Source organism: Drosophila gunungcola, assembly GCF_025200985.1.
Source record: "Drosophila gunungcola strain Sukarami chromosome 2R unlocalized genomic scaffold, Dgunungcola_SK_2 000020F, whole genome shotgun sequence".
Lineage (NCBI taxonomy): Eukaryota > Metazoa > Arthropoda > Insecta > Diptera > Drosophilidae > Drosophila > Drosophila gunungcola.
In genome coordinates, this window is record NW_026453174.1 from 943,194 (window position 1) to 968,690 (window position 25,497).

General features: G+C 47.1%; 3 protein-coding genes across 15 annotated transcripts in view; all 3 read left to right on the forward strand.

The window, feature by feature from the left end:
- Positions 1-10,632, forward strand: part of LOC128256465 (titin-like) — a 17,298-nt gene extending 6,666 nt beyond the window's left edge. For 9 of the 13 annotated variants that reach the window (XM_052986843.1, XM_052986844.1, XM_052986842.1 and 6 more), the window contains one exon: positions 17-10,632. In XM_052986843.1, coding sequence (XP_052842803.1) covers positions 17-10,632 — 10,616 coding nt within the window. The remainder of the gene's footprint in view (positions 1-16) is intronic. The other 4 variants (XM_052986855.1, XM_052986854.1, XM_052986852.1 and 1 more) reach the window with 4 other exon arrangements.
- Positions 10,629-21,587, forward strand: LOC128256466 (titin-like). The gene is made up of 3 exons (XM_052986856.1): positions 10,629-14,316; positions 20,580-21,290; positions 21,360-21,587. The coding sequence occupies exons 1-3, from the start codon at positions 10,629-10,631 to the stop codon at positions 21,434-21,436; spliced, it is 4,476 nt and encodes a 1,491-aa protein (XP_052842816.1). The 3' UTR covers positions 21,437-21,587.
- The window catches only part of LOC128256463 (muscle M-line assembly protein unc-89-like), a 24,954-nt gene continuing 14,279 nt past the window's right edge, over positions 14,823-25,497 (forward strand). Inside the window, 9 exon segments of the mRNA XM_052986841.1 lie at positions 14,823-16,803; positions 16,871-17,653; positions 17,834-18,601; positions 18,756-20,372; positions 22,219-22,926; positions 22,981-23,153; positions 23,497-23,584; positions 24,054-24,226; positions 24,228-25,378. Coding sequence (XP_052842801.1) covers positions 15,126-16,803; positions 16,871-17,653; positions 17,834-18,601; positions 18,756-20,372; positions 22,219-22,926; positions 22,981-23,153; positions 23,497-23,584; positions 24,054-24,226; positions 24,228-25,378 — 7,139 coding nt within the window. The 5' untranslated portion in view covers positions 14,823-15,125.

The following is a 25,497-nucleotide window of genomic DNA, read 5'->3' on the forward strand; positions in this document are numbered from 1 at the left end:
CTCGAATTTTTTGTAGTTCCCAGGAACTATCGCAAGCCAAGGTTCATGGAAAGTCTGCGTGCCGTGCTCACCGAGGAAGGTCTTGTGTCCTTTGAATGCAAGGTGGTGGGTTTTCCTACGCCCGTGCTCAAGTGGTTTAAGGATGGCCACGAACTCAAGCCAGGTGATGTTTATCAGCTGACGGGAACCAACTCACTGGGCACCTACTGCTGCATCGCCCGCAATTGCATGGGAGAAACTAGCAGCACTGCCGTCCTCACCGTGGAGGATATCCAAAACCAACTCACCGATGAGGAGCGAATGGTCTTTACCCAACAAAGCCAAAATCAGGCGCCAAAGTTTCTAACTGGCTTGAAGAGCACGGATGCCAAAATAAACGAACCCTTCCAATTTAAAGTGGTCGTAAAGGCCACCCCGGATCCAATTCTATCTTGGTTCCGTGACGAGCTGCCCATTGATCCGAACGAACGATATAACCATTACCGGGGAGAAAACGAGGACTGGCTGCTGGACATTAAGTCCGTGGAGTTTGTGGACCAGGCGGAGTGGAAGTGCGTGGCCGTTAACGATTTCGGAACAAGCATCACCTCGTGTTTCCTGAAGCTGCAGATACCGCGGCACTACAAGAAGCCCAGATTTCTGGAATGCCTACGAGCGGTGCTCACGGAGGAGGGAGCCGTGAATCTGGAGTGCAAGGTCATCGGTGTTCCTCAACCCGCTCTCAAGTGGTACAAGGATGGGGTGGAACTGAAACCGGGCGACATTCACCGCATCATTTCTGGCCAGGATGGAACCTGCTGCCTGGGCACCTACACTTGCGAAGCCAGGAATTGCATGGGTGTGGTGGCCAGTTCGGCCTCTCTTTTGGGCTTCGAGGATGCCCAGAGGAGTCAGCAGCAGCAGCAGCAGCAGAAGAGCGAGCAACTGCACGAGAACGAGCTGCAGAGGAACTTCTCCTTATCCACCATCCAAGAGGAGCGTACCTCCCAGCTGTACGAGACTCCTGTCGGCGACATAACCATCGATGAGAAGGGTGACGTGTCCTTTTCCTTCGACGGCAAGGAGGTCTCCGTTTCCCTCTACGAGACTCCCGATCTCACCGAGGAGGAGGCCCTCAAGATTGTGGAAATGTATGCGGATCAAATCTCTGAGCATGTGACGGAGCACAATATAGTGGAACTACCTCCTCTGCGTTTTGTCAAGGAAACCTCGCAGTCGGGAAAGCTTCTAATGGAAGCCGTGGTCATTGACATTTCCCCCGAATATTTCACAGTCGAAGACGATATGCGTACTGAGGCGGATATGGATGACATATCCATAAACGAGATCACGGTGCATGGATCTTCGGGAAGGGAGGACAGAGTCGTCGACAAGGAAACGCAGCAATATGTCCAGGAGTCCTTTGACAAAATGGAGGAGGAGCTTTCGCTATCAGCACCAATTAGAAAGCGAAAGAAGTCCAAGCCCACAGAGACAGATGAGTTCTTCAGCTTGTCAAAAGCCTCGGGAGCCTCGGGCAGTCAAGGTGAGGAGGAGGAGACATCTGATTTGCAAACCTTTGCCAGTGCCCAGATGTCCGCATCCCAAAAGGTGGCGACCTCTGAAGCTCAAACCAGTCCAGAAAAGGACAAAGACGCAATGGCTCCGCCGAAACGAAAGAAGTCCAAGAGACCCACGGACAGTGAATCATCCAAGACCACCGAGGATGACGCCCGTTTGCAGGACATTTCAGGTGCAGTAGGTGATGGACTCCTGGTAACACAATCCTCCCACGCAAAGGCCGTTACCGATGAGAATGAGATTAACAAAAATCTTATGTCCCTCGTTCCACTGGCAAAGCTGCTTAAGGTTATTGAGAATCATCTGGTAGCAGTCGAAAACGAGGTGATGGAACAGTCCACCATGATGATGACTCCTTCGGCAGCAGATCAGAGCATTGCCATTATACGCAACATTATAGATCCCATCAAGCAAATCGAATCCAAGCTAAGGGTCTACTCTGGTGAGACCCAAATCGATGCCCTCATCCAAACCATGGACGAGGATATTCGTCGACTTCACATGGGTCTGCAGGTAATCGAGAAGTGTGTGGAAATCGACGAGACTGGAGCCACGCTCATTCAGCGCACCAGTGTCTGCATTATTGACAGCGTGGCCGACCAAATGAAACGAGCCCTCGAGGAACTGAAGATCGTGAGCAGGAAGTTCGAGTCGGAGTGCCTGCGTTCCCAAATCGAACTGACTGCCGATGACATTCAGCAGGGATTGGAGATCACCCAGGGCACCATTAAATCGCAGGCCCTTTTGCAGGAGGCTCAGGAACTGGAGGCAGCCAAGCATTTCTCAGAAACTGTTGAAAAAATGCAAGAAGTTCCAGATTCCATATCCTTTGCCACCATTTCGGAGGCCAATCTGCCCAGCGAAGCAAGTGCTCTAAAAGAGATTTGTCAACCTGTAGCTAAGATACAGGAAGCCCTGGAACGCGTTGAGATGGAGCTTTCCTTGGAGGAATCGGAAGAGCAGATCTACAAGAAGGTGCACCAGAAAGTCCTCGAAAGCATTGTGGAGCCGATTAAGCAGCTGCAAAGTACATTGCAGTCCATAGAGGACAAAACTGAATCCCTGGCAGGCTCCGAGTCAATGGAGCAGAAAATCAACATGGCCATTCTCGACATTGTCACCCCACCACTTTTCGAGCTCAACAAGGGTCTGGAAGTCATCCTAAACGAGAAGTCAGACAGTGTGGAGGGAGGCATGCTAACTGTTAGTACTGTGGAAACGATGGTGCCACCCTTGCAGGAGATCCAAAATGGTCTAGCGCAACTTGGTCAAGAACTGGAAAGCGGCCAAGCCTCCATTCCCCAGGAGGAACTCCGATCTGAGCCAGCACTGGATGTTGCCGACACCCAGAAACTTTTGCAGTCTTTCGCCCAGGCTGTTTTGCATTTTGAGACAAACATCGAGAGGATCTCTGCACGACTCTCCTCGAACGTAAAAATAAGATTGCTCAATCTAAAGGATGAACTATCTGCTCTGATAAGCTCTATTTTGGAAAGAGATATTACCGGACATCACGTGGAGCTGCTGGACAGACTGAAGCGTCCCGTCGATGAGTTGAACTACTGCATCCGACAGACGGAGGTCAAGAACATGACTGGTTCCTTGGCCGACCTCATTGAACCCTTGAGCATGTTGCAGGAAAACACCCAAAAAGGTCATGGACGTTTGTTGACAGCTCGTGAGCCCGATCAGCAAGCTCTGCAGACCCTGGACAACATTCGCAGCATCATTCGCAACGTGGTTATTGATATTGAAGAGCATGAGTTTAAGATTCTGCAGCAGGAGATTCAGCTGGATGAAGAGCAAGCAACGCAGCAGCAGGACAAATCTTTCAGTGCCCTGCGGAAGGTCTTGGAAACGAAGGTGTCCTTGGAGGAAGCAGTAGGCAACATTGAAACACTGCAGGAAGCTCTAAACAAAATAAGCGAGAGCCCAAAAGCTTCTGAGCGAGTGAAAACAACCTCAAACGAAGCTCAAGTTTACCTCTTAAGGATTCTACAAATCGCTAAGGGATTGGCTACATTTAGCGAGGCTGAGACTACGCTTGATATCAACGAGGCCAACACAACCAGAATTCTTTTCGAGTGTGGCAAAAGTTTTGCTGACTTGGCTAAAGCCCTGGAAAGTCATGAATCCTTGTCCAACAATGACTTTTTCCTTGCCCTGAATCAGTTTGGTGATATTGTTGGACAACAAAAGCAGTCAATGGATGAAAAGCTTTCAATAGCCAGTCCTCTTTCGAGTCTGATTCATGTGCTTGAAAATCTGAAGCCTCCAAGGGCCTCAATGGAGGATTTGTCCACTTTGGATGATGTTTCAGTGCTTAGGTCAGCCGCAGAGTCTTTGCCCACCGAACCGGAGGTGGATCACTTGAGTGCCGAGAAGCCATCATCTGTGGCTGTCCTCCTATCCGACTTAAACCAAGGCATTACCTCGGTTCTTTCCCACTGTGAAGATCCCGATGTCGTGTCCCTATCCGGAAATGCCGCCCAGCATGTGGCGGCAGCCATTGTCAAGATGCAAGAACTGCAAAATAGTTTGGCACTTGTGCAAGAAATTAATGTTGTGGAAGCAGCTCATTCTCTATCGGAGGCTAGTCAACAGGGCACGTTTGCCGAAGCCCTCTGCAGCTTGGAGAGATGTGTCCTTCAAGTCGAGGAGTGCATGGCCCACAGTGGTGTGGAGAATATTAGTGATCTGGAACTTTCCAAACTCAAGACTTTAGCCACTCCACTTCGCGATGTTAGGCAGTACTGCGAACAGATTGACGTACAACTCCTGGAGAATGTCATTGATATATCTACGCAGGGGGACATCTCTGACTTGAAGAGCAGTGGTCATCAACAAACCGTTTCAGATAACATCCAGGAGGTGGCTGTCATCGTAGAAGAGCCAAAAGTGGAGGTGTTCGACATACAACAAGGAGTGGCAAGTGGCATTAAACAACTTGAGGCTTGCTTAGAGGTCACCCAAACGGATACAAACAAGGAGCTACAGCAAGTTGGCAAAATTATGGAACGGCTTAAATCAGATTTAGAGAATATACAGACTGCTCTAGTCACAGATAGCGTTCAGCAGGAAACTGTTTTGGCACAGGCTGAAATAGCTCGCACCATGTTTAGATTAAAGGAGTCCCTGGTGCACACCTATGAATCTGGTTTGGTAGACTCATTGGAAAACGTGGAGAGTGCCTTTGAAGATATATTGCTTTCATTACCAATTCTAGAGACACAATTGGCAGAGGAGATGTTTTGCAAAATCGAAAAGGCCTTCAGAAACTTTGTTGTCCATTGTGAGCGTCTAGAAGCTGTTGATCATCAAAAGCTGAAAACAATAAAGAATCCTATTGAAAATCTTGTGCGTTCTATCGGAGCTGTGGCTACTCAACCAACCGTCGATGTCGACAAATCAACAGCGGTCGTTGTTCAACTTCAGACAAGTCTTATGGCTGCTTTTCGCAGTCTAAACGAAGTTAGTGAGCAGGTCGGTAACGAGGTATTGGGTGGACTCCTAAAAACCCAAAGTAGCTTAGTAACAGTCTTCGACTTTATTGAGAACAGTGAGAACACGATTCGCGTCATAGAACTTCTGCAGGAAATTGACTCTATTACAGCGGAATTAAAGGCATTATCTCAAATCCAAGTTGAGCCAACCGTGCCAATCGACATTAGCATAATTATTGAAAATGTCTCGTCTGGTAAAGCATTCCTTACCGAAATCGAGGAGGGACTTCAAGCTAATAATCCGCAGTGCATTCTTTTGCTCGACGAAAACACTGACGACATCGCTCAACTAGAGGCAACTCTTGTTCAAATTGAGAAAGAAATTCTTTCTCAACCGCAACTTACACAGATTACCGCTAAACAATTTAGCCTCATAGATACTCTGCAACTACAGATAAATATTCTTCAGGAAAAGTTAAACAAACTGAACGTGTTTCTTTCCGAACTTCAAAACCAATCGGATGTCTCCTCGCCTGAATCAGCCTTCGATAGTGAAATAGAAATCAAAGAAGGTTCAGGAAGCCAGGAAGACATTGAACCAGAAGCTAAAAGACCAAAAATTGTGGAAACTGATCAACAACTGGATTCTGAGAAACAACACGAGACTAAACCATCTTCTGTTATAAATGAGGAAATAATATTAACTGATTCTAAACTTCAACGTGAAGACAAGACTCTAACAGGAAAAGAACTACTTAAGGCGGTAAGTCAAGATACTGACCAGAAGGTTGTTCCCGAAAAAACATCTGATTTGAAAATAATTAAACCAAAATTAGTTGAAGATGAAAAGGTAGTGGAACAAAAAATTATGGAAGCTGGGGCTCAAAAGGTATCTCCAGAAGCGATTTTCGAGTCGTTAACGGAAAAGTTATCCCAGACAAATAATGACGTTATAAAATCTATTATTACTGAGTGCCAAGATATTCTCGAGAATATCAATAACATTGATAAAGTTTCAAAATCTGTTTTCAAACTAAGAGAACATATAGTTCACACTTATGATGGTAGGCCTCCAGAAGAACAGAAAGACAAAGAGCTTGTTGAAGAATTCATTGAATCACTTTTCGAAGCCTGCCCAGAAGCCACTCAGCAAGTAATTCAAAACTATATTAAAGAAATTAAAACCAACATTATTTTAACAAAAGCGGCAATACAACTTATTGATAGCAACATGTTTACTAAGCCCTCTCTTTTAGTTCCAAAATTGGTCAATTTAGAAATAATATTAGAAAAAATTCAATTGGAACAAAATATTGATAAGTCATCTGAAAAAATGGTTAGTCTGCAACAGAATTTAATGGATATGTTTATTATACTTGATGACCTATCGGACGAAAAGACGGAACAAATAAGTTCCAAGATAGAAGATGTCAAAAAAATACTGCTTAGCGAATATGACTACATTGAAAATAAGCAGGGTCCTTTAAATACTGCAGTTGTTCATGGAAAAATACAAATAATAACTCAAAAGATCCTAAATATTTGTGAAGACTTTAAGGATTTCATTGAAAAACAAAAACAAAGCAATGTCGATGCAGCCGAAATTTCCGTGGGAGACGAAAACACAGAAGACACCGTTGACCATGAAATACTGTTAATATCCGATTTTTCAGAACAGCTTTTAAGGTCCGAAATAAACGAAATGGAAACTAAGTCAGAGTCCCAGGAGCAAGCCGAAGAAAAGATTGAGGAACCCAAGAAGCCTGAAGTAAATGAAGCTGAAACAGAATTGGAGAATGCTGAAGCTTTGGAGAAACAAGTTTTAGCAGAAAAGCAATTAGAAGCTGAGGCACAGAAGCAAGCTGACAGAAATATTGATCAGAAATCCCAGAAGCCAGAAGTATCTGAAGTTGTGGCTCAAAAGATATCCGAAGAAAAGATTGAAGAGCCTAAAAAGCCTGAAATAAAGGATTCTAAAACTAAGTTGGATAAGGCTGAAGCTTTGGAGAAAGCAGTTCTGGAGGAAAAGCAATTAGAAGTTGAGGCACAAAAGCAAGCTGATAAAGATATTGAACAGAAATCACAGAAACCAGACGTATCTGAAGTCGTTGCACAGAAAATATCGGAAGAAAAGATTGAAGAGTCTAAGAAGTCTGAAATAAAGGATTCCGAATCTATGTTGGAGAAGGCTGAAGCTTTGGAGAAACAAGTTGTGGAGGAAATACAATTGGAAGCTGAGGCTCAAAAGCAAGCTGACAAGGATATTGATCAGAAATCCCAGAAGCCAGAAGTATCTGAAGTCGTTGCAGAGAAGATATCCGAAGAAAAGGTTGAAGAGCCGAAGAAGTCTGTAATAAAAGATTCTGAAATTAAGTTGGAGAAGGCTGAAGCTTTGGAGAAACAAGTTCCAGAGGAAAAGCAATTAGAAGCTGAGGCACAAAAGCAAGCTAACAAGGATATTGATCTGAAATCCCAGAAGCCAGAAGTATCTGAAGTCGTTGCAGAGAAAATATCCGAGGAAAAGATTGAAGAGCCTAAGAAGTCTGAAATAAAGGATTCTGAAATTAAGTTGGAGAAGGCTGAAGCTTTGGAGAAACGAGTTCTAGAGGAAAAGCAATTAGAAGCTGAGGCTCAAAAGCAAGCTGACAAGGATATTGATCAGAAATCCCAGAAGCCAGAAGTATCTGAAGTCGTTGCAGAGAAGACGTCCGAAGATCAGATTGAAGAGCCTAAAAAGCTTGAAATAAAGGATTCTGAAACTAAGTTGGAGAAGGCTGAAGCTTTGGAGAAAGAAGTTCTGGAGAAGAAACAGTTCGAAGCTGAGGCTGAAAAGCAAGCTGACAAGGATATTGATCAGAAATCCCAGAAGCCAGAAGTATCTGAAGTCGTTGCAGAGAAGATATCCGAAGAAAAGATTGAAGAGCCGAAGAAGTCTGTAATAAAAGATTCTGAAACTAAGTTGGAGAAGGCTGAAGCTTTGGAGAAACAAGTTCTAGAGGAAATGCAATTAGAAGCTGAGGCACAAAAGCAAGCTGACAAGGATATTGATCAAAAACCCCAGAAGCCAGAAGTATCTGCAGTCGTTGCAGAGAAGATACCCGTGGAAAAGATTGAAGAGTCTAAAAAGCCTGAAATAAAGGATTCTGAAATTAAGTTGGAGAAGGCTGAAGCTTTGGAGAAACGAGTTCTAGAGGAAAAGCAATTAGAAGCTGAGGCTCAAAAGCAAGCTGACAAGGATACTGATCAGAAATCCCAGAAGCCAGAAGTATCTGAAGTCGTTGCAGAGAAGACGTCCGAAGATCAGATTGAAGAGCCTAAAAAGCCTGAAATAAACGATTCTGAAACTAAGTTGGAGAAGGCTGAAGCTTTGGAGAAAGAAGTTCTGGAGGAGAAACAGTTCGAAGCTGAGGCTGAAAAGCAAGCTGACAAGGATATTGATCAGAAATCCCAGAAGCCAGAAGTATCTGAAGTCGTTGCAGAGAAGATATCCGAAGAAAAGATTGAAGAGCCGAAGAAGTCTGTAATAAAAGATTCTGAAACTAAGTTGGAGAAGGCTGAAGCTTTGGAGAAACAAGTTCTAGAGGAAATGCAATTAGAAGCTGAGGCACAAAAGCAAGCTGACAAGGATATTGATCAGAAACCCCAGAAGCCAGAAGTATCTGCAGTCGTTGCAGAGAAGATATCCGTGGAAAAGATTGAAGAGTCTAAAAAGCCTGAAATAAAGGATTCTGAAACTAAGTTGGAGAAGGCTGAAGCTTTGGAGAAACAAGTTCTAGAGGAGAAACAATTCGAAGCTGAGGCTCAAAAGCAAGCTGACAAGGATATTGATCAGAAACCCCAGAAGCCAGAAGTATCTGCAGTCGTTGCAGAAAAAATATCCGTGGAAAAGATTGAAAAGCCTAAAAATCTTGAAATAAAGGATTCTGAAACAAAATTGGGGAAGGCTGAAAAGCAACTAGAAGCTGAGGCACAAAAGCAAGCTGACAAGGATATTGATCCGAAATCCCAGAAGCCAGAAGTATCTAAAGTCGTTGCAGAGAAGATATCCGAAGAAAAGATTGAAGAGCCTAAGAAGTCTGAAATAAAGGATTCTGAAATTAAGTTGGAGAAGGCTGAAGCTTTGGAGAAACAAGTTCTAGAGGAAAAGCAATTAGAAGCTGAGGCACAAAAGCAAGCTAACAAGGATATTGATCTGAAATACCAGAAGCCAGAAGTATCTGAAGTCGTTGCAGAGAAAATATCCGAGGAAAAGATTGAAGAGCCTAAGAAGTCTGAAATAAAGGATTCTGGAAATAAGTTGGAGAAGGCTGAAGCTTTGGAGAAACAAGTTCTAGAGGAAAAGCAATTAGAAGCTGAGGCTCAAAAGCAAGCTGACAAGGATACTGATCAGAAATCCCAGAAGCCAGAAGTTTTTGAAATCGTTGCAGAGAAGACGTCCGAAGATCAGATTGAAGAGCCTAAAAAGCCTGAAATAAAGGATTCTGAAACTAAGTTGGAGAAGGCTGAAGCTTTGGAGAAAGAAGTTCTGGAGGAGAAACAGTTCGAAGCTGAGGCTCAAAAGCAAGCTGACAAGGATACTGATCAGAAATCCCAGAAGTCAGAAGTATCTGAAGTCGTTGCAGAACAGATTGAAGAGCCGCAGAAGCCTAAAACAAAGGATTCCGAAACTAAATCGGATAAGGCCAAAGTTTTGGAGAAACAAATCCTGGAGGAAAATCCATTGGAAGTTGAGGCACATAAGCAAAGTGACAAAGATATTAAACTAAAATCCGAAATGCAAGAAGTACCCGAAGCTAAAATCGAAAAATCTAAAGAAGATATTTTAGGCATTTTAACTTCAAAATTAGCCGAGTTATTTGAAACGGCTAACTGTGATTTAAGTGAAATTTTAACAGAAAACCGGGACATAATTAATAACCTTCACGATTCAGACGCTGTTTCCAAATTAATATTTAAATTAAGAGAGCATATAGTTCACACTTACGATGGTAAATCTGTCGATGATCAAAAAGATGATAAACTCTTGGAATCATTTATTGTATCGCTGTTCGAGGCTTCTCCAGAAGCAGCTCAACAAGTAATGCCCAATTACGTCAAAGAAATTAAGACCAATGTGATTTTAACAAAAGCTGCAATCCAACTTATAGACGACTGCAACATGTTCACCAAGCCATCTTTATTAATTCCAAAACTTGTAAATCTTGAAAGAATTTCAGTTAAAATTCAATCGGAACAATATGTTGACAAGTCATCGGAAAAAATGATAAGTTTGCAACAGAGTTTAATGGATATTTTCGTAATTCTTGATGATCTGTTAGACGAAAAGACGGAAATATTGAAACCAAAAATAGAACAAATTAAAATGTTATTGCTTAGCGACTATGACTACGTCGAAAATATACAGTCACAACTGCATACCGCAGTTATTAATGGAAAGATTCAAATTATTACCCAACATATCCAAACTATTATTGAAGACCTAAAACAATCCACTGATAAAAGGCTTCAAAAGCTGATGTCTCCGAGGTTATTGCTGAAAAAATATCCGATGAGAAGGTCGAAGCAAGTAAAAATAAAGAAGTCGAGGAAACTGAATCTAAAACTAAGCAAGCAAAGCTTTTGGAGATGAAATCAGTCGAAGAAGAAAAACTGGATGAAAAGAATCAAAAACCGGCTGAGAAGGCTGATGATACTAAAACTCAAAAGCCTGAGGTCTCCGAGGCTGTGGCTGAAAAGATATCAGAAGAGATGGCTGAAGAAAGTAAACAGACCGAAGTCAAGGAAACTGAAGCTAAATCTAAGGTAAAACTCCTGGAGAAGAAATCAATTGCAGAACAACAACTGGATAAAAAGGGGCAAAAACAGGATGAGATCGCTGGCGACAAGAAAGCTCAAAAGGCTGAGTTATCCGAGATTGTTGCTGAAAAGATATCCGAAAAGACTGCTGAAGAAAGTAAAAAAGCCGAAATCAAGGACACTGAAGCTAAATCTAAGAAGGCAAATCTACTGGAGAAGAAATCAATGGAAGAACAACAACTGGATGAAAACAGTCAAAAACAGGATGAGATCGCTGACGACAAGAAAGCTCAAAAGGCTAATGTCTCCGAGATTGTTGCTGAAAAGATATCCGAAGAGACGGTTGAAGAAAGTAAAAAAACCGAAGTCAAGGACACTAAAGCTAAATCTCAGAAGGCAGAGCTCTTGGAAAAGAAATCAATTGCAGAACAACAACTGGATAAAAAGGGGCAAAAACAGGATGAGATCGCTGGCGACAAGAAAGCTCAAAAGGCTGAGTTATCCGAGCTTGTTGCTGAAAAGATATCCGAAGAGACGGCTGAAGAAAGTAAAAAAGCCGAAATCAAGGACACTGAAGCTAAATCTAAGAAGGCAAAGCTACTGGAGAAGAAATCAATGGAAGAACAACAACTGGATGAAAACAGTCAAAAACAGGATGAGATCGCTGACGACAAGAAAGCTCAAAAGGCTAAGGTCTCCGAGATTGTTGCTGAAAAGATATCCGAAGAGACGGTTGAAGAAAGTAAAAAAACCGAAGTCAAGGACACTAAAGCTAAATCTCAGAAGGCAGAGCTCTTGGAAAAGAAATCAATGGAAGAACAAGAACTGGATGAAAAGAGTCAAAAACTGGATGAGATCGCTGGCGACAAGAAAGCTCAAAAGGCTGAGGTATCCGAGATTGTTGCTGAAAAGATATCCGAAGAGACAGCTGAAGAAAGTAAAAACACCGAAGTTAAGGACCCTGAAGCTAAATCTAAGAAGGCAAAGCTCCTGGAGAAGAAATCAATGGAAGAACAACAACTGGATGAAAAGAGTCAAAAACAGGACGAGATCGCTGACGACAAGAAAGCTCAAAAGGCTAAGGTCTCCGAGATTGTTGCTGAAAAGATATCCGAAGAGACGGTTGAAGAAAGTAAAAAAATCGACGTCAAAGATACTGAAGCTAAATCTAAGAAGGCAAAGCTTCTGGAGAAGAAATCAGTCGAAGAAGAACAGCTGGATGAAAAAGGGCAAAAACAGGATGAGATCGCTGTTGACAAAAAAGCTGAAAAGGCTGAGGTCTCCGAGATTGTTTCTGAAAAGATATCCGAAGAGACGGCTGAAGAAAGTAAAAAAACCGGAGTCAAGGAGACTGAAGCTAAATCTCAGAAGGCAAAGCTTCTGGAGAAGAAATCCGTCGAAGAACAACAGCTGGATGAAAAAGGGCAAAAACAGGCCGAGATCGCTGACGACAAGAAAGCTCAAAAGGCTAAGGTCTCCGAGATTGTTGCTGAAAAGATATCCGAAGAGACGGTTGAAGAAAGTAAAAAAATCGACGTCAAAGATACTGAAGCTAAATCTAAGAAGGTAAAGCTTCTGGAGAAGAAATCAGTCGAAGAAGAACAGCTGGATGAAAAAGGGCAAAAACAGGATGAGATCGCTGTTGACAAAAAAGCTGAAAAGGCTGAGGTCTCCGAGATTGTTTCTGAAAAGATATCCGAAGAGACGGCTGAAGAAAGTAAAAAAACCAAAGTCAAGGACACTGAAGCTAAATCTAAGAAGGCAAAGCTTCTGGAGAAGAAATCCGTCGAAGACCAACAGCTGGATGAAAAGAGTCAAAAACAGGACGAGATCGCTGACGACAAGCAAGCTCAAAAGGCTGAGGTCTCCGAGGTTGTTGCTGGAAAGATATCCGAAGAGACGGCTGAAGAAAGTAAAAAAACCGAAGTCAAGGTCACTGAAGCTAAATCTAAGAAGGCAAGGCTCCTGGAGAAGAAATCAGTCGAAGAACAACAACTGGATGAAAAAAAGCAAACACAGGATGAGATCGCTGACGACAAGAAAGCTGAAAAGGCTCAGGTATCCGAAGTTGTTGCTGAAAAGATATCCGAAGAGACGGCTGAAGAAAGTAAAAAAACCGAAGTCAAGGACACTAAAGCTAAATCTCAGAAGGCAAAGCTCTTGGAGAAGAAATCAATCAAAGAAGAAAAACTGGATGAAAAGAATCAAAAACAGGCTGAGATCGCTGACGATACTAAGACTCAAAGGGCTGAAGAAAGCAAAAAGAGTGAAGTCAAGGACTCCGACGCTAAATCTAAGAAGGAAAAGAAGTCAATTGAAGAACAAAAACAGGATGAAAAGAACCAAAAACTGTATGAGATCGCTGACGGCAAGAAACCTCAAAAAAGTGAGGTCTCCGAGGTTGTTGCTGAAAAGATATCCGAAGAGAAGGTTGAAGGAAGTAAAACGGCCCAAGTCAAGGACACTGAAGCTAAATCTAAGAAGGCAAAACTTCTGGAGAAGAAATCAATCGAAGAAGAAAAACTGGACGAAAAGAATCAAAGACAGGCTGAGTTTGCAGATGGAACTAAGTTTATAAAGGCTGAGGTCTCAAAGGTTGTAACTGAAAGGCTATCCGAAGAAAAGGCTGAAGACAGTAAAAAAACCGAATTCAAGGATACTGAAGCTAAATCTAAGAGTGCAAAGCTTTTGGAGAAAATAACAATTGAAGAAGAAAAACTGGATGAAAAGAACGAAAAGCAGGCTGAAGCCTCTGCTGATAAAAAGGCTCAAAAGGCTGAGATCACAGAGATTGTTGCTGAAAATATATCAGAAAAGAAGGTTGAAGCTAAGGACTCTGAGGCCAAATCTAAAAAGCCAAATGACCTAGAGAAGAAATTAGTTGAAGAAGAGAAACTGGATGTAACGAAACCAAAACAGGCTGATAGAAGAAGAGGGCAAAAGGAAGAGATCGGGGTTATTGATGAAAAGAAATCCGAAGAAAAGGCCTTCGTCGAAGATGTTAAGGTTGAGGCTAAGAAGAAAGATGCATTTGCAGATGAGGAAATCAGGGACTTGCATGAAGATTTAGCTGTTGCAAGACGAAAGCCACATGAAATTGAGGAAACTGCTGACTCCATTAGCCTTCAGACGTACAAGTCATTCAGTTCTGAGTACAAGGATAAGAAGGAATCCCGAAGTGCCAAGCGCAAGCCAACGATTGACATACAGCTAACCAATCGGAACACGGCGTCCGGCAGCGACCTCAAGTTGACTTGTGGGCTGTCGGGTCACGACATGAATGTGCAGTGGTTCAAGGAGAACAGCCCCATCGAGAATGGGGCCAAGTATAGGAGGACATTGAACGACGGACTGTCGTGCCTTGAAATTAAATCGGCCGAACTTAGTGACTCTGGCATTTACCGCTGCATAGCGTCCAATCAAAATGGAGAAGTCGAAACTAGCTGTCTTGTGACTATATACGAAGCACCTTCAAGCAAATTTGGCACCCCTCCAATATTTACACGCAACATTCGAGGTAAGTGCCGATTTTGCCCTCCCTACCTAGTGATCCAATGCCCGAATTTCAAACTTAATTAGTGCTTAATTGCGAATGCAAATATTTCTTTTATTTCGCATTTGCTTGTACATGTATGTATGTATGTAGTATAGACCTAGTATATAGGAAGCTAGTTTGTAAGGCTAGAATAAATCGCGAATTTTATGACTATTGACTAACCAATCGATTCGCACTTTCGGTTCGCAAAAATGGCAAGTGTCGTGGTCGTGAGTTAAAGGTAAACGATGCTCTTTATCATCGCATTTAAATAGATTCCTCTTTAAATAGCCAATTTCATTTAAATGGCAGCCGTGTGCTCTCACTTATATAATTGCGTTTACTTAAATTTACTGCCTGCATCTGCATCTGCATTTTCAATAAAGTGGCCAGTATTAAAATAGAATTGCATTTTGGCAATCAATGTTGCATGCGTGTGTTTGTACGACGTCGGCAGCGAACAAAACAGAATTCGTAAAATTGTTTTTAGCATAACAATCAATTGGGGATCGAACTAAGATCGACTCGTTTCGATTCGATTCAATTCAATTCGACTGAAGGAATGTATTTTCGCAATTTTCACTACGTTCGGTGACAGTCGTGAATCTTCTTTTGCATCGAACGGACGTCTTACGTCCTAAAAAAAACTCGATCGAACCGTTGCGGGCTATATATATTGATTTAGAATATCATACATATACGACTCGGACGGATAACAAATTTTCGGTTTTCATTAACGATCATTAATCCTTCCAAAACCGAAAGAGGCCGTACGAAAACAACGAACCGAAATGGGAGAAACGGAGAACGGAGATATAGAACCGAGGGCTTCGGCTGAACCGGAGGCGTCAGCAGCCCAGGATACCCTGCAGGTGCCGACGCAAAAGAAGCGCAAGCTTAAGTCCCCCACTCCTGGAAGCCTTCGCGGACGCAGTGCCACGCCCATTCATGGCCGCAGTCAAACTCCGTTCACCCTGTACATGGTGCGACGAAGTGCCACGCCCTCGACGTGGCGCAGCATTACTCCCTTCCTGAAACGCGAGGAAAAGGAGAAGACTCCCTTCGAACTTGGCAGGGACATCAAGAGCCAGACAACCTGCAATATCGCCGTCTTTGATCGCGCCCTTGTCATGGATATTTCCGAGCCGGTCGATGTGCAAAAGCCCGTGCGTTACATAACGTCCGATTTGTCGGTGATCGATCGAGCTGCCGTAATGGATGTGTCCAACGTTGAGGTTATCTACGTTGTGGAGGAATACGAGGAGGTCGAGGAGGAGGAGATCATCGAGGAGGTCAAGCCCAAGAAGAAGGAGAAGAAGGCCAGAAAGCCGCGTGTCCAGCGCAAGTCCATTGACAAGGACATGAGTCCTTTGGCCGGTGAGGATGGCGAGGATCTGGGTGATTATGGCGGCGAGGATCGGGAGGACAGTGTCGATTTCGACGACGATGAGCCCGTGAAGAAGGGCAAAAAGAAGGCTCCTCCCAAGAAGAAGGAGAAGAAAGAGAAGTCGCCCAGTCCGAAATTGACCTTGAAACTGGAGATCGGCGGTGGTCAAAAAGCCAGCAAGAAGATGTTCGAGCAACAGCAGGCCAAGCCGCCGCCCAAGAAGAGCAAGATGGTGCTCCAGATGGAAGAGCAGGCGAAGGCAGCGGCCAAGGCCGCCGAGGAAGCAGCTGCTCGGGCCAAACCCAAGGGTGAGACCTTCGAGGAGCGCCAGAAGCGTCTCGCAGCGGAGAAGGAGGAGCAGGATCGTCTGGACGCGGAGCAGCGGGCCCTGGAAGAAGCCGAGGCCGAGGAGGACGAAGAGGATCCTTCAGCCGTCGGCGAAGAGGGTGATGAGGCCACTGAGGCTGGTTACGGCGACGAGGATCAGGATCAGGACTATGCCGCCGAAGAGGGCGATGAACGTGAGGCCGAAGAGGAAGAAGATGAGGTAGCCGAGCCCGTGAAGAAGGAGAAACGTCGTGGCAGTGACTCCTCCGACGAATTCGTTCGCCCCGATCCCCACGAGGAGGAGAAATGGCAACGCATCGCCGCCATCGAGGGCGAGGAGTTCATGCAGCAAATGCGCAAATACAGCCAGGCCAAGAGGATTAGCGAGAAAGAGCGTGATGCCGACTGGCAACGTCGCCGGGAACAGGCCCGTAATCCCAAGTTCATCAACTTCCTCTCCGATCGAGCCGTCGAAGCTGGTCAGAGCGTCCGTTTGGCCTGCGCCGTAGATGGCCCCGAACTATCTGCCAAGTGGTATCACAATCGAAGGCAGCTGGAACGCGATGGCTGCCATCGCATCATCAACAACAACAACATCCTGGTGCTGGAAGTCCTAAACACCACCATTCTGGATTCCGGCGAGTACTCGTGCGTGATCTCGAACCAGAACGACGAGACATCGTCGTCGTGTATTGTGACCGTCTATGAGATTTTCAAGGACGAACCCAAACCCCCTTCCATTCAGTATATCAAAGGTATTTGTCGTCGGCGATTGCGATTTCCGAGGTCCGCCTAAGAGCTTCTAATTGCACCCCTTTTCAGAGTACTACCATCTGCGCGACGATGAGCTGACCATCGAGTGCCATGTCCACGGAGTACCGCGTCCGGTGATCACCTGGTGGCGCGGTGCCTTCCAGGTGAAGCCCAGCTACAAGTTCACCATGCTGGAGGAGGCGCACGGCGTGTGCAAGCTGCTCATCTACAAGCCCGGTAACAAGGACAGTGGGATCTACACCCTGAAGGCGATTAACTCTAGTGGAGAGGTCCAAATCAACCACACTGTCGAGGTGGCCCGGAATCTGCACTACCACGTCCCTGGAATCTTCCATGCCCGCGACAAGATTCAGCTAGACAGCTTGAAGCAGGCTAAAAAGGCCATGGAAGCGGCCCTCAAGTCGAAGGCTGACTCCGATCAGAGAAGGGCTGAGGCGGAGGAGGAGCAGGCGCGTTTGCATCCGGTAAGGGCCACTCCGGAGAAGCTGGTGCCCGCCAAGCAGAAGCTGGCATTTGCCACTCAACTGCGCGATCGCATGGCACTCGAGGGATCGACCATCAAGTTTGTGGCCACTGTGATTGGACCCGACCCCAACACCCGCTGGATGAAGGACGACAAGTGGGTCGTGGTGGGCGGCAACATCAAGAACCTGTCCGAGGAGGGCAAGGCCATTCTCGAGATCAGCAACGTCACAGCCGCCGATTCGGGCGTCTACAAGTGCGTGGCCAAAAACGATCTCAGCGAGATCGAAACCTCCTGCTACTTCAAAGTGTATGCTGCCCAGGCGGATGGCGACGAGTCGGAGCCCATTTTCGCCCTACCCCTAAGAGGTATTTTAACCTGTCCCTAGTTGTGCTGTACATGTGTGCTCTGTGGTTAGGCCAAGTGTTTTGTCTCGGTTACACGATCCTCAAAACAGTCTCACGTACTTGTGTGTTCGATGTGCTACACAAATTGAGGTCGATCGCGTACGAAAATAGACGAAATTGATTGATTGACTTTGTTCTCAGATGTGTATCACGCCTCGCAGAACGATCTGATTCTCGATACGAAGGTACGCGGCAACCCCCGCCCCGAAATCTCGTGGACCAAGGACCAGATACCCGTGGTGCTCGACGATCGGGTGGTGCAGATCGAGCACTTGGACGGCATTTGCGAGCTGATCATCAACAAGCCGACGATCAATGACAACGGCATCTACGTGTGCACAGCCAAGAGCAAGCTGGGCAGTCAGTCGACCACCCACACGGTCGTTGTCGACACCACCCACACATCGCGCCGTTCGAGCATCCTGTCCGCCATTGCCATGCAGGAAGGAGGAGGTGAGCCCGCCGAGGGTGGCAAGGCCAAGGGCAAGAAAAAGAAGAAGGACGCTGAGGAAGAGGGAGCCGCTGCCGGTGGAGAAGGTGGCTACGAGCGACGTAGCCGGATGCCCGATCCTTCGCCCAAGCAGATGCTTTACTTTACGGTCAATCTGTCCAATCGGTACGTGGCCGAGGGATCCAAGGTCAAGTTGCAGGCCGTCATTGGAGGGCCGCAGCCCATGATCAAGTGGCTGAAGGACGACCAGCCGGTCACGTACGGCAACAACATTCGCAACATGAACCGGGACAGCCTGGCAGTGCTGGAGTTTACCAATGCCCAGGCGGAGGACTCGGGCACCTACTCCATCATAGCACAGAACGAGCATTGCAAGATCACCACCTCGGGCTTGCTGCATGTCTACCAGCCGAAGGTCAACACGGATGTACAGCCCGTCTTTATTCGCTCTTTGAAAGGTAAGATGTTGGGACGTCAAACGATCCATCTATAATTAGCCATCAACACTGTGTATCTGGATTGTGCAATGCCATTGATACAATCCATTATGCAATGGGTTCTTTCTTGTTGGCAATTTTTTATGTAACCCGTCTCTCGGTGTTTCTCTCCCAGAAACCTACCACCTGAACACCAACGAGCTAATCCTGGAGACGGCCGTAAGGGGACAGCCCACGCCCGAGGTCCAGTGGTTCAAGGACAGCATCGAAATCCAGAGCGGCGGTCGTTACCAGCTCATCGAGCACCAGGACGGCACCTGTGAGCTCATCATCGATCGGCCGGACAACAAGGACTCCGGCAAGTATGTGCTCAAGGCCGAAAGTCGCGCCGGCAAAATGGAGATCTCCCACTATGTGCTCTTTGAGGGTCAGGCCCATCACATTGCGGACAACATCCATGGCGTGTTCCATGCGGACAAGAGTCTGCTGCGTCCCAAGGAGGTGGAGAAACCGGTGGAAAAGAAGCCGGCGGCACCAGCCGCTGCTGCCGAACCGGAATCGGAGGCTGAGGACGGCAAGGGAAAGAGACGTGGTCGCAAGGAGGAGGATGAAGGAGCATCCTCAGCCTACGCATCCGACTATGCCTCTGATTCGGGCAGTTTGTCCAGCAAGCGTCGCGAGAAGAACATTGCGATTCACTTCAGCACCTCGATGCGAGATCGTGTTGTGGCCGAGGGGTCGAAGGTGAAGATTTCGTGCTTCCTGGAGGCCAAGGAGCCACAGGTCAAGTGGTTCAAGGACGGCGAGCAGATCCAGAACTCGCCCAAGATCAGAGGACGGTACAGTGAGGGCTTGTGTCTTTTGGAGATCATGAGTGCCACCGCGGAGGACAATGGCGAGTACAAGTGCTGGGGTCGCGACGAAACTGGAGAGGCTTCCACCTCATGCAAACTGGAAGTGTACGAGGATCCGGGCACCGGTGATGTGCCACCCACCTTCACCCGAAATATTAAAGACACAATGCACGGCAAGATCAACGAACTGCAGCTGGACGTCCATGTGCGTGGTCTGCCAACTCCGTCGGTGACGTGGGTGAAGGATGGCGTCAAGGTCGAGAATAGCGAGAAGTATCAGCAGGTAGACCACGACGATGGCACCTGTGAGCTGTTCATCAGTCATCCGAAGGCCTCGGACAGCGGCAAGTACGTGTGCCAGGCAGAGAATCGCGAGGGCAAGACGGAGATCGTCCACATGATCACTGTGGAACCACGAGTAAGAGCTCCACGCATCTCGCCGCCCAGGGAGGGTAGACCACCACGTCCGGCGGGAGATGAAGAGGCTCCAGCTGGTGAAGAAGGCGCCGAAGGAGAAGGCGGCGAGAAGCGTCGCAGGAAGCCAAAGCCGGATAATGAAGAGGAGCAAACCACTTCCAGACGCGAGGTGCCACCACCACCGGATCTAAGGAAGCGCCTGTACTTCAGGAACTTCCTCTCCAACCGAACTGTGAAGTCGGGCAGCAATGTCAAGTGGATGGTGAACATTGATGGACCGGAGCCAACGGCCAAGTGGTTCTTCGGTGATCAACCAATCGCCTTCGGACCAAAGAGCAAAATGTCAATGCAAGATGGCATCGCCTGGTTGAATCTCGTTGGTGTTACCGAGGAGGAGGCCGGCGAGTACACTTTGCGAGTCAGGGGTAGTGAAAACGAAATTGTGAGCACTTGCAACTTGTTTGTGTACAGCACGGGCAAGCCAGAGGTTATCTCGCCCACCTTTGTAGTGGGCATCAAAGGTAGGAGGCTCCATGTGAAGGTTGAAGTCGTCTAACTTCGTGCGTCCAGGTGAATGTTTTTGTGCCTATGAGCTAAGTGTATCTATATATGTAGTCTTAGAAATATCATAAGAAAACTAACAAACCTTAAGCTTCCTTCCTAAACCTCTATTTGTACTTTGTCTTATGTGTCTTGGTGCTTGTCTTTTATCGTCGTCCATGTTTCAGATGCATATCATTCCCAGGGCAACCAGCTCACATTGGAGTGCAAGGTTTCAGGAAGTCCCAAGCCTCATATATATTGGCAAAGGGACAATACTCTCCTTCCCGTTGAAGGTGCGAAATACCAGTATGCAGAGCAGAGTGATGGAGTGAAACTCCTCACCATTACTAACTTTGGCAGCAATGATTCCGGCTTGTACACTTGCTATGCAGAGAGCGAGAATGGCCAGATGAAGATCAGCAAATTTGTTCAGGCATCCGATTATGTGAGGGAGCGAACTGCTGAAAAGAAACCGATTGACAAGGTGATGCAAGAGATCAAGCGGGATGAATCCTCCCCTGCCACCACCAACGACAATGCTGCCGCCAAGGCAAAGGCCCGTGAGGCAAAATTGCGTCTTAATTTGGAGACCAGTCTTAAGACTATGACCATTGGAAGTGGTAACAAGGCTCAGCTCATTTGCTATGTGACTGGCATCATCGACGATGTGCACTGGCTGAGAAACGATGAGCGTGTTACCAAAGATGCCCGCCACAAGATCTACAACATAAACGGAGCCATTAGCCTGGAGATTTACGATGCTCGAGTGGAGGATAGTGGTCACTACAGATGTGTAGTGAAGAACAGCAGGCAGACGGTGGAGAGTGCTGGCCAGCTTAGCGTCTTAGATCAGTCGAGTGGAAAGCTGCCAGAAAGTTTCTCTAGTTTTATAACAGGTAAATAATATTTTGGCCTCTGTGAAAAGAAAATAAAATACTCAGCTAATCAATATTCTCTCCACAGAGTCCTACGATGCCCAGCGAAACGAGATTGTGCTCAGTTGTCAGGTGATCGGACGACCCAATGTCAGTTGGATGCGTGATGACCACTCCATATGCAACAATCGCTACAGAACAGTAGAAGAACCCGGTGGCGTTAGGAAGCTGATTATCCGCAATCCCATATCGTCCGACTGTGGCATTTTTGCCTGCTATGCCGAGCACGAGGATCGCATTGACTCGACCAGTACCACCATTAAGGCAGCAGATCTCAAGCGTCTGATCAACGTTAGCCAGGAGGAGATTGCCGCAGTAAGCGAACGCGATTGGTCCCGCAGTCAATCGCACTTGAGCACCGGCAGTCAGGTGAATGGCAATGGCGAACTGCATCGAGCCGGAGATCGAGTGCTGCGCAGCGTGGGCAAGGCGAAGCCACTTTTCCACACCCTATTGCACGATCGTACTGTTTCGGAGGGAGCCAATCTCCGACTGCTGTGCGCCGTGTCGGGAGACGAGAACACCCACATCGAGTGGCTGAAGAATCACAAGCCCCTCCCCAGGGGCGAAAATCGCTACCAGACCCTCTTCCTCAACGGAGAGGCTTCGTTGGAGATCTTTGCGGCGGTGGCCGATGATAGTGGCAACTACACCTGCTGTGCCACCAACGATTTTGGTGAAAGTTTGACTCATGCCCAGTTGCGTGTGTACAAGCACTTCAGGGAATCCCCATTGCCAAGTACTTTTACGCAGCCCATCCGAGGTATTACCCATCTGAAAAAAGATCTATTAATTTCACTCTCGCTTTTGTACATCTTTGATGTTCTAACCGCTTTTGTTAACCGCTCCTCAGGAGATAGGCAAACCAACTAATTTCTCGCCTTTGCAGACACATATTCTCTTAACGAGAATGAGTTGGTTCTGGATTGCCGCGTACGAGGCCAGCCGCGTCCTGAGATTCAGTGGATCAAGGGCACCGAGCCCATCGAAAACGGCGAGAAGTACAAGCTGAGCGACCAGGCCGATGGCTACGCTAAGCTGGTCATCCTGAATCCCACGGAGAAAGATTCGGGCGTCTACTGGTGTGTGGCCCGCAACGAGGGAGCCGAGAACAAGATCTCCCACCAGGTGGACTTCAAGGGTCGCCAGCACTACTCGCTGCAGAAGACGCATGGCTTCTTCCACCGTGACCCCAACAAGCCGCACTTCCTGCTGCCCCTGGGTAACCAGACCGTTTGCAATGGAGGCACCGTGGCCATCTCGGCCGAGTTCATGCAGACCAGCACACCCATCGAGGTCAAGTGGTACCGCGATCGCCGGGTGGTGGACGGACCCAATGTCAAGGCCTTGTCCGATCGCGGCGTCTACACGCTGACCATAATGAATGCCGGTCCCGAGGTCGAGGGCACCTACACCTGCCGGGCCTCCAATGCCTTTGGACGCATTGAGTCCCATGCCAACATCGATGTGGCCGTGGGAGCTGAGAAGGACGAACGTCCTCCGTTGTTCCTGTCCCGCCCAGACACCGAAATGAAGATCGCCGTGGGTGATCCGTTCTCACTGTCCTTCCGTATTGCCGGCGAACCGAAACCAAAGCGTAAGTGAAAGTTCCCCAACTGATTTGGAGTAGACGCTAAATTCTCCTTCACAGTCACCTTTATGAAGGGCACGAAGGACATCACCCAGTCGGATCGGGTCAGCAAAGAGGTGTCCGACGACTACACAAGATTCTCAGTACAGCAGGCCCAGATCTCCGACTCTGGCACTTACTTCGTGGTGGCCCGCAACAACTTTGGCACTGACAGGATATTCGTCACTGTGACGGTAGGCTGAGTGTCTAAACCCCGAGTTTTTCGGGATCTGTATGTCCCTGCCGTTGCTCTGTTGCTTGTGGCTGTCCCTCTATCGCTTTCGCTTCACTAACCTCTGCAATTCTCTTCTCTGCTTTTCTTCTCTTATTCCAGATTAAAATACCCAAAAAGAAAGAAGAAGCTTAAAGCTTATTAATATACAATTTATTTTGCAAAATTTCGAACGCCTCCTCCAACAAAAGCACCAAATACAATTACAATTATATCATATACTTAGCCCTCAGTCTACTACTTTCCTGACTCTATGTGTTCATTCAAAGCAATATAATATATCGTTCTGACTACAAAACTTATAGGTAAACCCGCGAGCTCGCTCCGCCACGCCAACACAATCACGCTGGGGCCTTCCCCTGGACAGTTACAGCGATACTTCGTACTTCAGAGGTGAGTTGTGGAGTGTTAAGTGGGTCTTGCTATCCTGTGGAATGTCCTTTCTTGTCTGTTACGTTCCGTTCTGTTGTCCGTTTGTGTCCGTTTATGTCCGTTTGTGTCCTTGGACGATGCCAAACCTCATTCGCATCTCTTGCAGATCGGTTCAACAACCGCCACAACAAACCACAAACGACAAAAGAAATTTCCTGTGAGATCGTAGAAACCCAGCCCACAGAAACTATTCCTGTATTTATCTTTTGTTAGTATTTCTGAACGATTGACTTAATTACTTTTATTAATAATGTATTATATAAAGCACAGCAATCCAGCTTATACATTTACGTAGTGGAAACAAGAAAATAAAAAATATATTTCTCCGGGGCGTGCAGAGTTTTAATTGAGGTCACCCATTGAGATACACCATTTGCATTTGCCCATTTGAGTGTCATTCATTTACGAGTTTTGTTTTGCCATCCCTCAGATCCACCGGGTTGCATTTCCACCGAGCCACTGGTCGTCGATTCCGGACCCACCCACATCTCTTTGTCGTGGGGCAAGCCCGTCAGTGCAAACTCGGCTCCGGTGATGGCTTACAAAGTTGAGGCCTGGGTTGTGGGTCACGAGGGCGGTGCATACTGGCGTGAGCTGGGTCTTCACGCCCATAAACTCCTTCGACGCCTTCAACCTGAAGCCCAACTTGGAGTACCACTTCCGGGTGACGCCCAAGAACCGCTACGGCTGGGGTCCCACCGTCCAGACCAGTTCGCCCCTCCAAGTGGGCGGCGTTGAGTGCCTGCCCGAGTTCGTCAAGATCCTGCCGGGCCAGGCCAAGGCTTTGCTGGGCTCCTCCTTCACCCTGCAGTGCAATATGCGCGGAGCTCCACGGCCGCAGGTCACATGGTTCAAGGACGGCATCCAATTGAGCAGCAGTTCGGAGCGCGTCAAGATTAGGCAGATTGGATCCACCTGCGCACTCACCATCGCCACTGTGAGCGAACTGGACTCGGGTCGTTATACCTGCGAAGCCACCAACTCCAAGGGCAGAGTCTCCACATTCGCCCGCCTCCAGGTTGTCTCCGATTCGAGGATCTATGAGGCGGACTCGCGGCTAAAGGAGATCGCCCACGGACGCAATGTGGCCGATGTGGGTGACTCGCTGCCCATCTTCACCATGCGCCTCAGGGACCGTCGCGTTCAGGTCACCTATCCAGTGCGCCTCACCTGCCAGATTGTGGGCTATCCCGTGCCGGACATCCTGTGGTACAAGGACGATCAGCTCATCCACACTGGTAGGAAGCATTTGATCAGCTCCGATGGACAGTTCTTCACGCTGGAAATCGCAGCCACCACTTTGGAGGATAGTGGCACCTACACCTGCCTGGCCAAGAACGAACTGGGCTCCGTTTCCTGTCACTGCACCCTGGTGGTCGACAAGGGCATCCGGGCCTACATCTCACCAGACTTCTATGTGCCACTGGATCCCTTCTACATATTCCGCGAGGGCTCCGAAATCCGTCTGTCCACCAAGGTAGAGGCGTATCCATCCGTGGGAGTCACCTGGCATCGCAACGGGATGCGCCTGCGTCCAAGTCGACGTCTGACCGCCACCCTGGACTCGAATGGATTTGTGGAGCTCATCATTGCCGAGGCCACGGTCCGCGATGCCGGCATTTATGTGTGTGTCGCCTCCAATGTCGTGGGCAAAGTGGAGACCATCTGCCGGGTGGCCATAGAGGAGGAGGACAACAAGACGGTGGCTTCACAACGATCCCTGGAAATACCAAGCATCAAGACTGACGACCTGCCGTGAGTATTGCTTATAATATAATTCAGGGTTTTCACTGATCTCAAATTTCTCGTTGAATTTCCAAATATAAAATATAGATTTTTAAATTTTAACCTGTAAAAAAAATTTAATTTTGAAA

Coding starts and splice junctions, on each gene's coding strand:
- LOC128256466 (XM_052986856.1), top strand. CDS start 10,629: ATGAAATCAGTCGAAGAAGAAAAACTGGATGAAAAGAATCAAAAACCG. Junction 14,317..20,579: donor ATTTACACGCAACATTCGAG/GTAAGTGCCGAT, acceptor TCCATGTTTCAG/ATGCATATCATTCCCAGGGC. Junction 21,291..21,359: donor TTTCTCTAGTTTTATAACAG/GTAAATAATATT, acceptor CTCTCCACAGAG/TCCTACGATGCCCAGCGAAA.